Genomic DNA, 17649 nt, shown 5'->3' on the forward strand with positions numbered 1-17649 from the left:
CTGCTGAGGGAGGATAGTGGTGAGGAAGTGTTAACAGACAGATTCCCTGCAGGGGTCAGCATCCTTATTAGAATAGGTGGGTAGCCAAAAGAAGCAATGGGGTACCAAGAGGACCAAAGAGGGTACCAAGTGTATTTATTAAACCTGCCTAATGCACATATACAAGCTTTAGCTTTTGAATGTATGTTTCTTTTAACCTTGTGTCCAATGTACAGGTTTACATATTGCTGAAGAAATGGAAAACAATACAGCACTCCGCACAGTTCACATGCAAATATCTGCAATACATCCTAGAGGACGCTATATGGAGGTTTGTAAGGTACAATCTAGGCAAGGGTCTTGTAAATGAATATAAATGAAAACCATTCAACATATTAAGAGGCAAATTAAACTTTATTTTGAAGAACTGACTTTATCTATGCAGAAAATGTGTGGAAACGTTATCGCAGATGTCAGTGAATCACAAGTTCAAAGCCAGGATAACAAAATTACCACTTAGGAATTTCTTCAGCTAAAAATACTTTTTTAAAATTGGAGAAAACTACGGCCAGCACAGACAGCGTTGAGATGGTAATGGACAATGCCAGCGGCTCAGCATTTCACATGAGTTGAAATCTCCAGCTGTCAGGGAAGAGCACTAATGTGTTTCCTACTCCAGCGTATCAATACACCCATAATGCACTTTGGCTGCACAGGCCAAAGCCACTCTAATCATATTTAGTGGGTGGCTAAGGTATAAGTGACTGCTGGCTGCAGAGGTACAAGATAATTTTAGCACAGAAAATGCAAATGACAAGTAGAAAGTTCCCTGGGAAGCTAATATTTACTACTGAATAATAACAATGCTGCATACTGGTAAAGGCACTTTTATACATTTTAAGCCTGGTTCAGAATATGCTCTTGCAGACATACACAATGTTACATACATATGCACATATGCTGCTGCATTATACACAATGTATATGGGAGCACCAAAGGTGTTTAACAGGCCCAGAAGTATTCCTTAGCAATTCAACTGATGGCTGTAGGTTACATCCTAATTGTATCTGAAAATAAAGCTTTCGAGACTAAGAATAAAATAACAATTGTGCAGCATCCCCCACCAGGGCCTAGCCTCTCTTTGGGTGCCTGGAGGCTTATGTGGACTTGGGCACGCTATGGTCATGGTGCTTGGTCCTGATGTCGAACACTGACTTCTGCAGTATACTGACCAAGACCACATGTTCCCACCCACAAGGGGCTTTTATACTCCCCTAGTCAGGTGGCAGCAATCAGCTTTCTTTACAATATGACAAAGGATATAATTGGTTAAGGACAATAAACATCTTAACTCTTGCCTTCCCAGGCAGCTCTTGACAGGAGAGGGACAATTTTACAACAAATACCTAGCCTATACATTGGCAGGGTTGTTCAAATTAAACCTAATAGATATACAGTACCACATTATTAACATATACCCTATCCATTCGGCGACTATATATGAAAGTTTTCTGTGTTTTGGACGTTTTTGGTAGCTACAGAAGATGACGGGTCTGTTGAAACATATTGTATGTATTCTCCAGAAACTTTCTAGGCGTCTCTCCTATACGCACGTATACCCTGACACATATTGAAATAAAAGTGATTACATTTTTTGTGCAACCTACTAACAATGGTAAGTTAATAGTTAAAAAATTCTGAAAGTGTATCACTATCACATCATTCAGAATTATTCACAAACTTGGCTCAATTTCAGTCTTTTTAAATCCATAATAAAAAAGATACTAAAATGACCTTCCAGGCTTTATTCAACTTAACCAAAACAAACTGCACAATAACTTGAAGCGATAGCTTCATAAACGATTGTCTTCTACTTCCATGGCAACCAAAACCTAATTGTCTCCAATGTTATTTCTTGTTATTTCTTCTTCCTGATTGCAGCATAGAAGTCACCAATCACACAGTCCTCCACTCATCTGATTGAGAGACAATCATACTCATGTGGGGGGAAAAGGGTTGTGTGCCATATCCATTTGTAGAAAGAAACAAAAGTTTTATTTTAGTTATTTCAATAAGGAGAAAATCATTTCCACATTAAATGATTTAATCTTAAAGAGGTTGCACTCCAAATAAACTCATCCCCATTTACAGGAGAGTGATCCCCAACCTTTTTTTCAGGGACCAGCTGAACAGCACATTTATTTCCAGGGACCAGTGGGTGTGCCCTTCTTCCACATATGATCCCTGTACCTAACCCAAAACTTTATTATGTCCCCTTTCCCACAGCCCAACCTCTTAAAATGCCTCCTTTAATGCAGCTGCCCCCTTATAATGCCCTCTAATACTTCACAATTTCCTCTCCCCCTTTATAGTGCTTGCTTCTCACATTGCCGCCTTTTGAGGAACCCCTAACAACGCACCTTTTCTGTATTTCCCCCTTTCTGTAGCCCCATCCTTAAAGTATTTCTTTAGGGCAAAAACAATCTTTCCCTGCTCCCACAAAGCTGCAGCAATCCTCTTTACAAGTTTCAGAGCTGTATAGAAAATGTGATTTGATGACACGATCATGGCCGCCATCTTCAGTCCAGCGTACAATGGCTGCAATGAGGAGAACAGAAAAAGGACCGATGCTGCTTCATGGGAGCAGGGAAAGGTAAGTATATGGTAGTATGTTCTTTGGCCGCAGGTCTCCACAGACCCGCCTTGGGCCGCAGTCTGGCAGAAGAGGACCGATGTGTGACCATGGTGAGCAAGGCACTGGGCCTTCCACCAATTGGAAGATTCCACTTTATTTCAAAGGCCTCTCATTGGAGTATAGTGGCCATAGTGCACTTTTGGTAGTTCCATTCAATTAGGCTGCCAAAGAAAATGTGGGTACAGAGCTCAGAAATGCACATTTATATCATTCTTTGGGAGGTGCAATATAAATGAATAAGGAGGATGATGTTTATGTATTCATTGCAAAGGGGTTCTGCATATTTATTGGCAAGCTATTAATATTCATTTAAAATAAAAGAGCTGGGGGAGGGGCTGTGATAACATATGCATTAGAGTGGTGCTAAACATGTATTAGGGGGGACTATATTACACATATAAACTAGGTCAATTATATATTTACTCAGGTGCTACTATATCAAAATGCACTAAAGTCACTGCCTCACTTCTAGTTTGTGAGCTAACTCTCAGCATATATAATGTTCACATTCACAGACTGTTAGTGGTGCATGTCTGCCTTCCAAATGCCGGACAGTGGAGCAAGGATGGGAATGTGATCAGAAATTTTTCATTGTGTTTTGGTTTTTTTTAAAGATTTGCCTTGTAACTTTTGTTGACATGAAACAGCAGTGGATCAGGGGTAGGAGACAGTAACTATGCATTTAAAAACTTAAAAATAGCATAATATCAATATAGCTTAAGACCAATGGTATCCCACTCCTGGATCCAGTACACACTCAAAGTACATCACAAGAAAACCCATTGAAATTCAGTATTTTGCCAGTACCAAGACATTTCTTTTTTACTATTCAGAGCAGTGATTTTTTTCATATGTTCAAACTATTCAATAGCTATGGTGAGCTAATTCCTTTTTTGAATATAGGGTTTTTTTTATATAGATATTAAATTAGGCCAAGGAATAATTTTTTTATACTTTGACAGAGGTTTATGGTTTAGAAAACCCATTTTATAGAGCCATTTTATAGAGTTAATAGAGTGTTGTCCCCTATTCCAGACCCTTATCTCTTAAGCAAAGAAGATAAAGCTACAATAGTGGCAGTAATAATTGACAAGAAGCATCTGCATTCTAGTCTACTAATATATTATATATATACACACAGACAAAACTATTTCTCTATAGATACTACTGTATGAACCTAAAATGAGAAGGAAATGTAAGGAAGCACTTATAATATTATGTGGTGACATGCACATAAGCAATAGAAAGGGCACTGCTCATGACTTTACACAATCTAGAAAGGATTAAGAAGTAAAATACTTTTTAAACATTTCCATGACTCAGAATACAAATAGGAAGCGTTAACCTTCTGAATGCACGTTTTATGCCTCACCACACAATAATCCACTTACATTTTATGACAGAAAGTGCACACCACTGGACCTTCTTCCAGCGACTGCAGATAAGCCAGTGATTGACACGCTTTATCAGTTCAGCTAAATGATCTGGATCAGACTTCATGATCTGATCAAATTCTGCAAACTGAAAAAACAGAGTAAGTCAGTACAAGGAAAGAATAAATGAGAATAGTTAGTATAGATTATGAATTTCCATTATACATCAGAGCGTGGTTTTGTCGCTGCAACTAAAAAATGTTCTGTTTTTTTTTAACAAACGTTTATTGCTAGGCCCCAATGTTCCAAGGGAAGATACAATTATCCAAGCATGTAGTAAGTTGAGATTTTCTTTATTTTTGTTTGCCTATCCTCAGGTTAGGTGACCAATTTCAGATTAGCAGATGTTCAACACCCAGAACGCTTCTGATCAGCCTACGAAGCAATGCACGGTATATAGTATAACCACTATAAGCAACTACTCAGTAGGGTTACTGTATGTGAGACCCCTGCCAATCTAATGCTAATCACCTCGACAAGGAATAAAAAAAAAAATCTGGGACTGTGCCTTCTGGGGTTGTTATATGCTTGAAATATCTAAAATATAAATGTTCTATAACAAATTTGACTAACATTCCTTGCCATCTCCTGTATGACATATTCTTTGTCTATTGCAAGAATGTGTATCCACCCTTACCTTTCCTCTAGGCTGGACATATACAGATGTTTGTCCAAATGATTGTATTCTCAAAACAACATAATATTACAATATCGTGTTTGTCCTGAAAGTACAATTAGCAGTAACTCAAGAATGCTTCACAAATCTAAGGTTTTACTTCTAAATGCTATTTTTGGATGTCTGTAACTTTTGCTGTACATTAATCGATTCTTAATAAGTACCAGTGTAAATTTACTTTTCAAAAGAAAAATGCCTATATTCTTCTACATTGTGGATACACAATGAACAAAACTATATCACATTTGGTCAATATATTTTACCAATATTTGCACAGCAAAAAATTAGCAGGGGTAAGATCAAAACCTATTGTATACCTACAAATACATCAATGCAAGAGGTCTGGTGTGTACATGTAAAAGATCACAATACAGCATCATAAAGCCAATTACGTACTTTCCAGATTAAGAGAAGTAGAAGTTAATATGAGTTTAAAATAATATATCAGTGTGGACCCTTATCCTGCAATCATCACATTGAAATAGTAGATACTTACCTTGCCGGGCCGGAAAAACACCTTAGTTAACCCAAATTTGTAATCATTTTCATTTAAGCCCAAGGCTTTGAACAGAGCCTGTAAGATAAAAGAAGCACATTAATAGGCTTGAATTTATACCCCTTAAAATAGGCTTCAAAGCGAACAATAAATTATTAAAACATGAGCAGTTTTAGAAGATAATTTTACACAGCATGAAAAGAATTTTTGTTACAATTAAAAGTGCTGTGCACTGAGAGATATATACCTTGCAGAAAAGTCTGGGGTCTAGACGAGACATCTTTTCTGGCATGTACTTCTTGTACATATTATAAAGTTCATGGAAGGAGGCTCTGGATGGGAAGCCACCTTGCATTAAGTCCAGGACAGACACCATTCCTGGGGGAAGAAACATTTATTTTATCTATTCTAAAACTATGATCAAACATAGAAATCTAACCCTATAAACAAAAACCTAACAGGTAAGTTGGCACTTTTAAGTTATAACAGTCATACACAGCACACATCCACTACTTGAAGTATACAGGCGGTCCCTGACTTAAGGCGACCCCTAAATGGACCTGGATGATGGTAATGTAGTGTACTTTAGCCCTATGTTGCAAAGATCAGCTGTAAGAGTTATCAAAGGTGTCTATAAATAAGCTTTATTGTTAATCCTAGTTCTTAAGACAATACAAAATTTTAAAAATCCAATTATCAAAGAGGCCAAAAATATTTTTGCCGAGCTGGACTGTCTCTATACAGAATGAGGTGCATTCTAGCTGCAATGAGTATTGGCGGCTGCAACCAAATGTTCAGAACAAGGACACTGCAAACCTGAGTTTGCCTTTGCAACCCAAGGCCAATGTTGAAAAATAAAATTAAAGTCCTGATAATCTGTTTTAAACCTGTATATCTCCACTGTCTTTTGTTTTGTATAGAAAAGGCAAGACACATAAAAGACATGAGAACACATTAATGGAGATGTTGAAGGCAAGCATGCTGTTCACGGAGGAACAAATTATCCTAAATATCCAATTAGTCAAGCTAAGGAACAACATATTCTGTAAAATACTATGTAGGCTGCCATTGCTCCAGGCTGACTGTTGGCTGAAAGTGAAGCAAGCTGCTTTAACACCTGTACCTTTTGGAAATCTAATAGGCGATTAGGTGACTACATGACATGGAACATATTAGGACACTTTGTATCTACAGAAATTATGTCTACATGATCTGTACATAACCTCTAAGTAAAAAGAATAATAATAAGAGTGTATTACACATCCAAAATTCGGTTTTAGAGAAAATAAAACATTAAGTTGTTCCCTGCACCTGTATCTCACAGGACCTGATGCATAATCAATAAATCAGATGCCCGCTAACCGCCAGGAGTGCTGCAGCAGCACTTTTACCTTGGTTTGCTTACATATGCTTTTTGAAAAGTTAAGATGTCTCAGAAAGGTCTTTGTTACAAGTGAAAGCCATCTACCCAGAGACATGAACGCATACCTCCACAATTTACAAGTGATCAGAATTGTATACAGATTTCTCCTCTCTGCCAAGGAAATATAATGTGAACCATTATGCCCTGATAAAATGTAGCTGTCCTGCTATGCTTGTAGTTTTCCAATAGGCAGCGTACAGCATACAGTTCACTGTGTAACCAGTGTCACTTTCTCATGGTGCAATATTCAGGCAACATACACACCATTGCTTGTATTGGGTTCTCAAAGCCGAAGAAGACTAAGTGCTCTTTATGTTGTCCTATAAAGACAACCTGACTTTGACTGCATTCAAGACCCCTAGCAGGAGGGCAGACAAGGCGGCATATGAGTTGGTGTATATAGTGTGCAAAGTTGGTATTTACCAGAGAGACTAAACTTTGGAATCGATATGGTGAACCAATGTCATGCAACATGGTGAAAATTTTAATGATAAGCTATAAAGATCTGTACAATTTCACTGCAGTACTTAAGTTGTCTACCAAATCTCTTTGCTCTTTGCTTCCAGCTCCCTCCTGTAGACCCCTATGCGTGTTGCACCCCCATTACTCATGTTTGGCTGAAAAGACCTCCTTAATACAACCAACACACAATATTTTGAGTTATATACTGGTAGTCTTGATGGCGTTCGACAGTCCCACTTTTTAAAATTGTACTGTATGCTAAACTTGAGTTTTAACTAACTTATTAACCATACAATAGAATTCAAGCACACATGGGTATTATATTTGAGCTTCTATTGCACTACAAACTGCACCAAAAAGTAAAAGATAAAATACCTATTTGTATTCTACTGTAACTAAGTACAGTTCAAACTTAAAATGAAAAGTGACATTAAATACTGAAATGGAATTAAGGATGGTCTCCTTGATCAAACTTGCAAGAAGAAATCACAAGAATACATCACCGAAAAATTGCATTTTAATTAAAGTGGCTCGAAGTGTCTAATGAGTGAATGTGATCAGAACACCAAAAGAATACTCCTCGTAAGCCGAAAATTGTGAAAATCAACGGAAATGACTTTGCTATGAAGCTCTAATTCAAATGCAGGTGAACGGCATGGAAATAAATTGCCTGGGGCTCAAGTATTATTTCTTTTGATGTCATCCCCTCATCTGCAGCTTAACTAAACTGAAACAAATCCTGTAGAGGGAATGTGACAGTGAGGCATGATGCAAAGTCAATGTACAGTGATTGCAATGCCAAGCAGCTTTCCATAGGAAAAGGTATTATTTTGCTCTGCAGCAAAACAAAGTACATTAAAAAGAATGTTAACCATGAATCAATTTACTCAGCGCCCTTATCACTGAAACTAATCACATTCTGTACACAGCCACCTTTTACAGCAAAACCTAAGGCATCACAACTACGGCCAGAGAAGGCAGCAATTGCACAAGGTCTAAAGCCTGCTTATTACGGCCCAAGCTCTGCATAATTTTGCAGGCAAGACTGGAGATGTATCCATTTTGCCATTGGTGGGTTTCAGCAGGAAGTGGCTGCCCCTCTCCATCTGCATTACTAGGCATTAGGAAACGGCTTTCCATCCTGCTACTAAGACTAATAGGTAGGCAACACAGACTTTAGTGTGTTCTCTGACATAATAGCGGAGACTTGCTATTTTAATGTGGTTACTTCAAGTATTTCATGCAAACTTGCTACACATTGCCATCTCTCACATCATATGCACATTTATAGAAGCAACCTTCACTAACTTTTCAATAAGCCGTACATAAATAAAGAGGAAATGTATGAAACATTTTCTCCTGTCTGTGCTAAGATGACAATCACCAAGAAATCTCTGCTAAATCCAGTCAAATGGATAGAAAGACCATATTACACAGAAGTGTAAAAAGAGAGGGTCAACGATAAACAGATACACAAAAACTGTAGCAACCTGAGGGCTATATTCACCTCAAAACTGGCTATAACTTCTCTAGAATGTCTTCTATGTTCCTGCTAATCCGTCTCCCTGACAGAAGTGGCTTTAGGACGGCTTCACACTTGCAGAGTTGTTTCAGTGAACCACAGCACAGTTCTGCTTCATGGACCGAGCCAAACCCTGGGGAGACTGGACTCCAAGCACCACATAAGTCTATGATGCACACAGTTCCCTGATATTCAGCGGAGACAACACTATAATATCGGCGCTGCTATTTAGAGGAACCCCATAGATTATAGATCAATATGGTGCTTGGAGTTCAGTCCCCAGGAGTGTGCGGTCAGTGGATCACAGACTGAACATGTCCATCACTTAGATGACCAGATTCTCCACTACTTTATGTATGCTGTGCATAGGAGACGTCATAGAAGCAAGTCACCACTCACAAACTTAAGGAAAACTGGGGAGAATTAAAGAAAGTTGTAAAACTACTCATCATAAAGAATACACTATATGTATACACTATACTACCAATGTATATAATGCTCGTTGAAGGTTTTTTCTACTATTTTAGTTTTATTTCTTTAAGAACAGTACATTATATATGTATATTCCATGTATTTTGGGTATCTTTTGAAATGTATGTATTTTCCTACTCGCTAGAGTGGCGTTTATGTAGGTGTCCCCTCTAAAGAAAGAAAAAATCCTTAAAATAACAGAGAATGACATGAATCATTACCTGAACACTGAAGCTGAGACAGAATTTGCGCTCCCTCAAACTGATGACTTGTCATTTTTAAATTGGGCTTGATACAACGGATGAAGCTAGATCCCTGTGGGAAATCAAGTAAATAATTTGTATAAGACACGGGTACATAGTTATTTTATGGCTGCATCAAGCAATAAGTAAAGTAAGAACTGGGTCATCAGACTGGAAAGATGCACCAGCGACAAAATTAATAGTCACTAAAATGAAAAGAAAACACTAGACAGATGACTCTTAACCATAATGCAATAATGCAGACTGTGCATCTTCTGCTTTCCTTTAATTGCTAAAGATCTTTAAAACACTGATGCAAAAAGAAGCGGAAAAAAAACAATACCAACGTATTTAAATGCATAAAAGAGTGACGATGGGTGAATGGATGTCCTTCAAAAACTAATGTCTTTATTGATCATCCTTACTTTGCAAAATGTTACCAATGTAAGTAGATGATACATGTCCTTGGATAGAATAAAAGTCACTTCAAGTCTGAATATTATTAAACTCAAACTTTTCTCTGGATTTCTTGGAATGGAAGGAAAAAAGCTAAAATATCTTCAAAGCTCCATTCAAGAAAATCCTTTGTAGAGGGAATGGAAAAAGCATTAAAGACGGGGTGTTTTTGTATTTAGTAGTGGAATTTATTGAACTGTGATGAAAGTATGTACGCCTCACTCTTGCCAAACATCACAGTTAATCTTTAAGATGCAAGGATCCTACCAGCAATAACTTTTTGATACTATTCATTACCCATAAATCTCTGTACATTGGTGACAATACATTGGTGATGTGCCAAACGGGAACACTGTCATTAATTTATTTTGGCTGTTTAAATGCACTTTAATAGGTCACTTCAACTTTTAACAAACTATGCAAAATGAATAGCAAGAAACTTGTACTATATCTTAAATATATCTGTCACCAGAGAGCCTTTTTTTAGCCTTCCCCATGTCCCTACAGACAATTAATAGCATATCCCTAAACAGTTTATATCAATATTTCTGTCATTTGTGGATCAAATGATAATTTATATAAAACCTTACCTGGCTCCTGGTACCAGGTGCGTCCCCTAGGCGTGTTCATGATTGAGCAGAGTCCCCGCTCCTCCTGAGGTTTTTTTCCATAGGGAAGGAAGAGGAGCATTTTACACAGAACTCACCCAGGGGACATAGAAGACACAGCTGGCTGGGAGCAAAGTAAAGTTTAATATAAATTATACTTTGTCTGTGTGGGAGGCTTAAAAAGGGTCTCTGGTTACAGGTTCCACTTCACTCCTCTCATTCTACCTCCATTACTGATAAAATTAGTTTTACTCTGAACTGCTGCTAGCTGGAAAGGAATTCAGTAAAAATTCCAATAACATAAGTAGAGAGGAGGGGGAGTAGACAGAGCATGCAGAGTGCAAAACTGATACAAAATACTGAAAAATGATATAATATCCAGAATCATTATAGAGCACTGTTACACATGCACACAAAATGCATAATTGATTTCTGTTGTTGGTTTGTTGAAAGGTTAGGTGCACTTTCAAGCGTTCCTCACCTTTTACCATGCTTTACAGAAATTACAAGTACAATGTGCTTGCAGAAAGAGTAACATGAATAGTTTTTGATCATGATTTGACCTGTAATCTGCTTTCCCTACTACACTAACTACATACAAATTTGGAGACCACCGTTAGCTTCTGGGTGGAGACCTAGCTGTTGCTCCTCCCTCTTCATAGAAATTCTCTGTGTTCTGAGAGAGAAGGTTTCATAGTAAAAGGCAAATTAGGAAAGAAGGAAGAAGATTGATAGGAGACAAAGAAAGGGACCATTTTACCAAATATCAATGATTGGGTACGTATAAGCATAATCTCAGATATGCATAATTTTATATATCAAGATATAGTTTTTAAATTAATTTGTGACCTCTCATATTGAAAACTTCTTTGTCTTTGCACTTGAGGTTAGAAATACAAAGAGGAAAGAGGAATATGGTTGTAACCCTCCACTTCATACAGCATATGGTCACAATGCACTGCACAGCATAAGTATTCTTTGGCACAACATGTTCGGCTGCGGCTTGAGAGCTTGCGTCTTTATCTTCTTCCAATGGCTATCAGACATACTTTAAGCTTATCCGTGTAGCTGCTTATCAGTGTTACTAGCTTATTCATAGAGACACATTGCTGGCAGATTATCAGGTTTCTAAAGACATTATCAAACCATGTTAACAGGGCACAACGACACTTGGCAGGTGAAAACGTGGATGTGTGCAAGAAATGTAGCAAGTGCCCCGAATAGTGCGGTCATACATTGTTAGCTTGGATGAAAAAGAAAACATTGTCATCTTCCTACCGTGCTTCGAAGTTTTTCAAGTAACAGATTCAGCTGGGTCTGTAAAAAAAAGAAAAGCCATACAATATTACATAGAGCACACGGGGGCAGAAGCCTCATACACTATACATGCAGCATGGTGACAAATTGCATGCATTCACAGTCCGCGGTGCATCGTCTTACATGGCGTTAAATATATGGGTGAGCGATCAAAACAAAAAGGTTACAAAAGCCGGTCATAAACACATGGTGATGTGGAATGCAGGTTGTGCTACTCACTATTTAAGCTGAATAGCTGAACTTACAACTATGCTCTGTAAAGAAAGCATAGAATCACTAAACAGAAAATAAACACAGATAGGAAAAATTACAGCAATGAAAGCCAGAGCATTGGAGAATATGCTTCTAGTCTGTGGACATGAAGACAAGGTAAATCTCACATTGTGCCAGGGAATCGTGATTCATAGCCTGCTTACATCTGCAGAGTCAACCGTTGCCTTGCCCAACCGTTAACTGTTGCCACCCCCCTTTCTAGGGAAAGGGGGGGGGGGTGATTTGAATTTTTCGTTTTTTTTATTATAATTTTTTTTTTTACTTTTTTCTGTTTTTCAGACCCCCTGGGGTACTTTAATCCTAGGTTGTCCGACTACAGTATGGCAGCATATGGGGATTTTCCACCTCATTCATTAAAATGTGCAATTTGCACATTGTAATGAATGGGTTAAAACGAGACAGCCCCAGTTCTTCGGAAGACCCGAGAATGTCATGGATACCGATCGCCCCTCCCCAATGACGTCATGGGGAGCGACGATTGTCCCATGGGCGCCGCCAATCTTTTTAAAGCCATCGGCAAAGCTTGATCGATGGCCACCCATCTAGCTAGCACCGATATTGGGTGTTACCGTTAAGTCTTTGCTGCAATATGCACCAACACCCGACGCGTGCCGCTCTTTTACGGTGTGTATCGGGATGGGCTCAAAGATGCTGCGGTTGCTGGGGGTCTGTTTTTCATAATAGCTCGTTTTGGGTCTGGAATGTCAAAAATGGTTATCAAAGGGCTTGATCGTGTTACAAAGAAGGCGTGAGCTGTGAGCGGTATGGAATTGAACAAATTTGTTGAGACGACTGAACAGAGAGTTCTAGATAAATTAAGGTCTATCGTATTGTACCGTATCGTATTACTCCTTAAGATGACAGGACCCTACAGTGCTGATAAACTGGATCTCCATAGTACATGACTATAATGCTGGACTACAACCTGCCGGCACAAATGAAATCCTTAAATATGAAGGGACAAAGACTATGGAAGAAATTAGGTTGTTGTGTATGTACAGTAGACTGTATTAGAAACCACCTAATGCCTTGTTGGGCCATCTTTTCACCATACGTAGTAATGTTTGGCATTTTAGTTTAGGCTAGGATTCTAACAACCCTAATTCCATTCTATTATCCAGTAGCAATTAACCAGCATACACAAAAAAACTCAGATCTACTTGCAGGGTTAGACCACATTTAGGCCATAGTGGCATTGTCCTTTTTATTGTTCTAAAGCCTGATAGATTTCAGTGCTGATTCCTACAATTACAGGCCTTACTTCTAAATTATTTTCTGGGCATACAGGATGCAGTTCCACGGCTACACTATAGTGTATGGTCTCACATGTACAAGAAGTAGTTAGAAAGACATGCTGAGAATTGCATTTGTTCCAAAATGTTGACATGTCCTCACAAGTCTACATTTTAATCAGATGCGAGTTGAAAAGTTTTATTGAATTGTCAAAATGTATGCAGTTCTGGACTTTCTACTATAATCACTTTTAGTTCACGGATTATATTTTTAAGTATGCAGAATAGAAACTAAAGTTGCCGGCCACTACACATCTTTTTTTTTTTAAACTGTTTTATTGCAGAAACAGAATTGTACAAAGCATTACATTTACTTTTTACATTTAACAGTCTATCAACAATGTTTATGTAACAGTCTGTATCCTGTTATCTGCAGTTGTCAAAAAACATAAAAACATTAACTACAATAAAATAATGAGTCAATACCATCTAACTGGGTCTTCGTGTTCATTTTCGAGTGTCTCTGATGTATATTCTTCTTTGGTTTTTTTCCCTATTGCTCCTCTCTATCATATCCTACTGGTATATCATTTATTAGTTCCTCCAAACTTTGCTGTTTATAGATATTCCGTCTTTCTCGTACTCAAGAGTGTTAAGCAGATTTGGTCTCCCTCTGAAGTCCTTTTTATACTCTCCAAAAAAGAAAAAGCTGCGTTTTAGCATGTACCTCTATTGCTGTGCTAGTATAATATTTAAATTCTCTATCCGCTTATAGGTCTCTCATGGCTAACCTGAGTCTGGGAGGGGAGTAGTTGGTTCTCGGAGAGTCGCACCAATCGCCCCATATTTGGTCAAATTTACCAGGTTTTTGTCTGTGCTTATATATAGTCTTCTCATATGGTAGAATTTGATTTACTTGAAGCTTCCACATGCTAAGTGTGGGAGTGTTAGGTGCATACCACCGCAGAGCAATGCATTTGCGGGCCAAAAACAGTGTTTCTCTTAAAAAAATACTTTGGTAATGTGTCCAGTCTGCTTCCTGAATTAAGCCCAGTAGACATATCTCGGGTGAGTGAGGTAATGGGACTGGTAAAATACTCGTGAGGAAGTCTGTTATGTCTTTCCAAAATTTTTGGATTGGAGCGCAGCTCCAGCTCATATGCCAGAAGTTCGCTTCTAGCTCTCCACATCTGGGGCATGCTGTCGTTGCCACTCTGCCCATATGCCTTAACCGTACTGGGGTTAGATATGCCTGGTGAATGAAGTACAATTGAATGAGTTTGTTATTTACTGAGGGAGAGACCTTTAGGTGTGAGGATAGCATGTCTGAAATGGATTCCTCGTCCAGTGAGGGAATGAGTGTTTTCCATTTGTCTATTATACGCAGCGGATTCTGTGTGATCTTTTTCTGTATTAAATGAGAGTAGAGTATTGAGACTAGTCCCCTAGGACCTTGTGTTCTATATATACCAATTATCGGGTAAGACGAGATGATGAGAGGAGAATCTGGGAATTGCGCCTCCAGTGCGTGTCTAAGCTGAAGGTACCTATAGAAAAAGGATCTATCTAAATCATACTTGTTTTGTAGTTCTTGGAATGAGCTGAGGACATTATCCTTATAGATATCTCCTATTGTGTTTATGCCTTTTTGCTTCCATAGGGCTTGCCCTTCCAAGGCGTGTATGTGTCTGAGAGTGGGGTTATACCACAATGGAGTTTCGGCTATAATGTCTGTGAAGTTCGCCATATGTTTAGCCGCCTTCCAGACCTGTCTAGCCAGGTTGTGTAGTGGTAGCAAGGTAGTGCCTGCCTCCTGTGTCGGTTCTAGGACTGGCCATAAAGTGTTGAGACCCAGATAATGCTGTAGATGATGCTCTGAGTTGGGTAGGTTTTGCCCATCTGTCCAGCAGTGTAGGTATCTAAGTTGTCCCGCTAAGTAATAATTATAAAAATCAGGGAGTGCCATTCCTGCTTCTTCTTTTGGCCGTTGCAAGGTGTTGAGGCTAAGTTTAGCTCTGGAGGTGGCCCACACGAAAACTCCCGTTAGGGCATGTAATTCTTTAAAGAATTTTTTAGGTAGTGGGACTGCTGAATGTTGCAGAATGTATAAACATTTCGGCAGAATTATGAGTTTAACCAAGTTTATTCTGCCTGCAACCGAAAGAGGGAGAGTTTTCCATGACCTGTATTTCTCTTTCACATATGTGAGGAGTGGACCAGTTATGTGCTTGCGTGCATCCTGATGTTGTTTAGTAATCATGACTCCCAGATATTTAAATTCTGAGACTACCGCCAGTCCCTCCACTATTGCTGGACCCTCCCATGGGCGCGGGCCCAGAGGCATAAATGCCGATTTCGCCCAGTTCACTAGTAGCCCTGAATACTTCCCAAATTCATTGATAATTGAGATGGCATGTGGCAGTGAAGTGGTGGTTTTGGATATGAATAAGATCATATCATCTGCGTATAACCCCACCCTATCTTCCCGTTGGCCTAGGGTTATACCTTGATATATGGGGTCCTGTCTGAGCTTGGCCGCCAATGCTTCAATGGTTATTGCAAATAATAATGGTGAGAGTGGGCATCCCTGTCGCGTGCCTCGGAGTAGTGTGAAGGGGGGAGATAATTCGCCATTTATTAATAGTCTGCTATTAGGTGTGGAATATAGGATGTCTATCCATTTACAAAAGTTAGGTCCAAATCCCATCCTCCGCAAGCAGTGATTCAAGAAGGGCCATTCGACCGAGTCGAAGGCCTTGGCAGTGTCCAAGGAGGCCAGTGCCCAGTCCTCCCCCTTCGTCTGTCCAATTTGAGCGATCACTTGCACCCGTCTAATATTGTCTGATGTGGATTTCCCTGGCATAAACCCGCATTGGTCTGAATGTATTAGTGTTAAGATGACCTTGTTAAGTCGGGATGCTAATATTCTAGTGAGGACCTTGTAGTCTATATTTAATAAAGCTATGGGTCTATAGGACCCACATTCTATCGGGTCTTTTCCTGGCTTTAAAATCACAATAATAGTCGCTTCCGTTAATGACCTAGGAAGTGCTCCTGCCTCAAATGTGGCCTTATACATCTCTAGTAAGCACGGGAGAAGCTTATCTCTGTATTTATTATATACTTCTTTGGGGAGCCCATCAGGTCCTGGTGATTTGTTATTGTTTAACTGGTCAATTGCTTCTTCTACTTCTTCCATGGATATTGGTTGATCTAAAAGGCTAGCCTGTTCCTCTGTCAGAGATGGTAGTCTTATTCTATCTAGGTATTGTTCTATGTCATTATCTGATTTTTCCAAGGATGATGTGTATAATTCGCTATAAAATTCTGTAAACCTCCCTAATATGTCTGTATGGGTTTGCAATATTTCACCATTTGCTGACTGTATGCGTAAAATTGGGGGAGAAAGTGTATGTTGTCTAGCGATATGAGCGAGTAATTTCGCTGATTGATTTCCCAGTTCAAAAGCGGTTTGTCTATAAAAGAACAATTTACTGTCAGCTTTTTCTTTGAGTGTGTGTAAATAAAGTCGACCAGTCTGTAACCAAGCCGACCTGTTGGCCTCAGTCGGGTCTGTTATATATTGTTGTTCTAAGTTATGGCACAGGTCTGCCAGTTCAGACTCTTTGCGTCTCGATTCTTTTTTAATATGCGACATAGCTGATTGTATGCAAGTGCGTAAGTACCCTTTCATTGTGTCCCATTGCAATCTTTTGTCTTGTTCTAAGTGATGGGCTTGTAGAAACGTTTCTAATTGTTCTGATACTCTGTCTTGCTCCCTTATCAGACCCAACCAAAAGGGGTGTATTGCCTGTCTATACATTACTGAGGTTGCTCGTGTGCCCAGTGTGCATGTCAAAGGGGAGTGATCTGACACTCCTCTAGGAAGATATTGAATATCTTGTATTTGCGGAATCAAAGAGATAGAACCTATTATGTGATCAATACGGGATAATGACATGTGAGTTGCGCTGTAGCAAGAGAATACTCGAGCTTGAGGGTTTCGGTGTCTCCAGAGGTCAGCCCATCCCAGTTCCGCTATCAAAGTAGCAAGGGGAGTGGGTCTGGGATCTAGGGGTGGGGCCAGCTGACCTTGGTGTTTATCTAGTGTTGGAATTAGCAGAGAATTAAAGTCTCCCATACACAAATTCAGGGCGTGTGGGTACGTTAGTGCAAATATTGCAGCCTGCTGCACTACTGCTTGTGGGGCGGGCGGAGGGTTGTAAATTCCCATAATGTTGTAGGCTACTCCGTCTATATGTGCATGTACAAATGCGAACTTACCCTCTGCATCTATTAATCGGGCTTTTTCTTCCCACTTCAGACTTCTATGTATCAGGAGGGATACCCCCCTAGAGGCTGAA

At 39.2% G+C, this 17649-nt stretch overlaps 1 protein-coding gene across 9 annotated transcripts in view; it reads right to left on the reverse strand.

Annotated features, from left to right (window-relative positions):
• MYO6 (myosin VI) overlaps positions 1-17649 on the reverse strand; it is a 180990-nt gene that overhangs the window by 49249 nt on the left and 114092 nt on the right. For all 9 annotated transcript variants that reach the window (XM_072142095.1, XM_072142094.1, XM_072142096.1 and 6 more), the window contains 5 exons: positions 11742-11780; positions 9379-9472; positions 5527-5657; positions 5280-5357; positions 4066-4195 (listed from right to left, as the gene is read on the reverse strand). In XM_072142095.1, coding sequence (XP_071998196.1) covers positions 4066-4195; positions 5280-5357; positions 5527-5657; positions 9379-9472; positions 11742-11780 — 472 coding nt within the window. The remainder of the gene's footprint in view (positions 1-4065; positions 4196-5279; positions 5358-5526; positions 5658-9378; positions 9473-11741; positions 11781-17649) is intronic.

The sequence above is a fragment of the Engystomops pustulosus genome, chromosome 3 (genome assembly GCF_040894005.1).
Source record: "Engystomops pustulosus chromosome 3, aEngPut4.maternal, whole genome shotgun sequence".
NCBI classification, from domain to species: domain Eukaryota; kingdom Metazoa; phylum Chordata; class Amphibia; order Anura; family Leptodactylidae; genus Engystomops; species Engystomops pustulosus.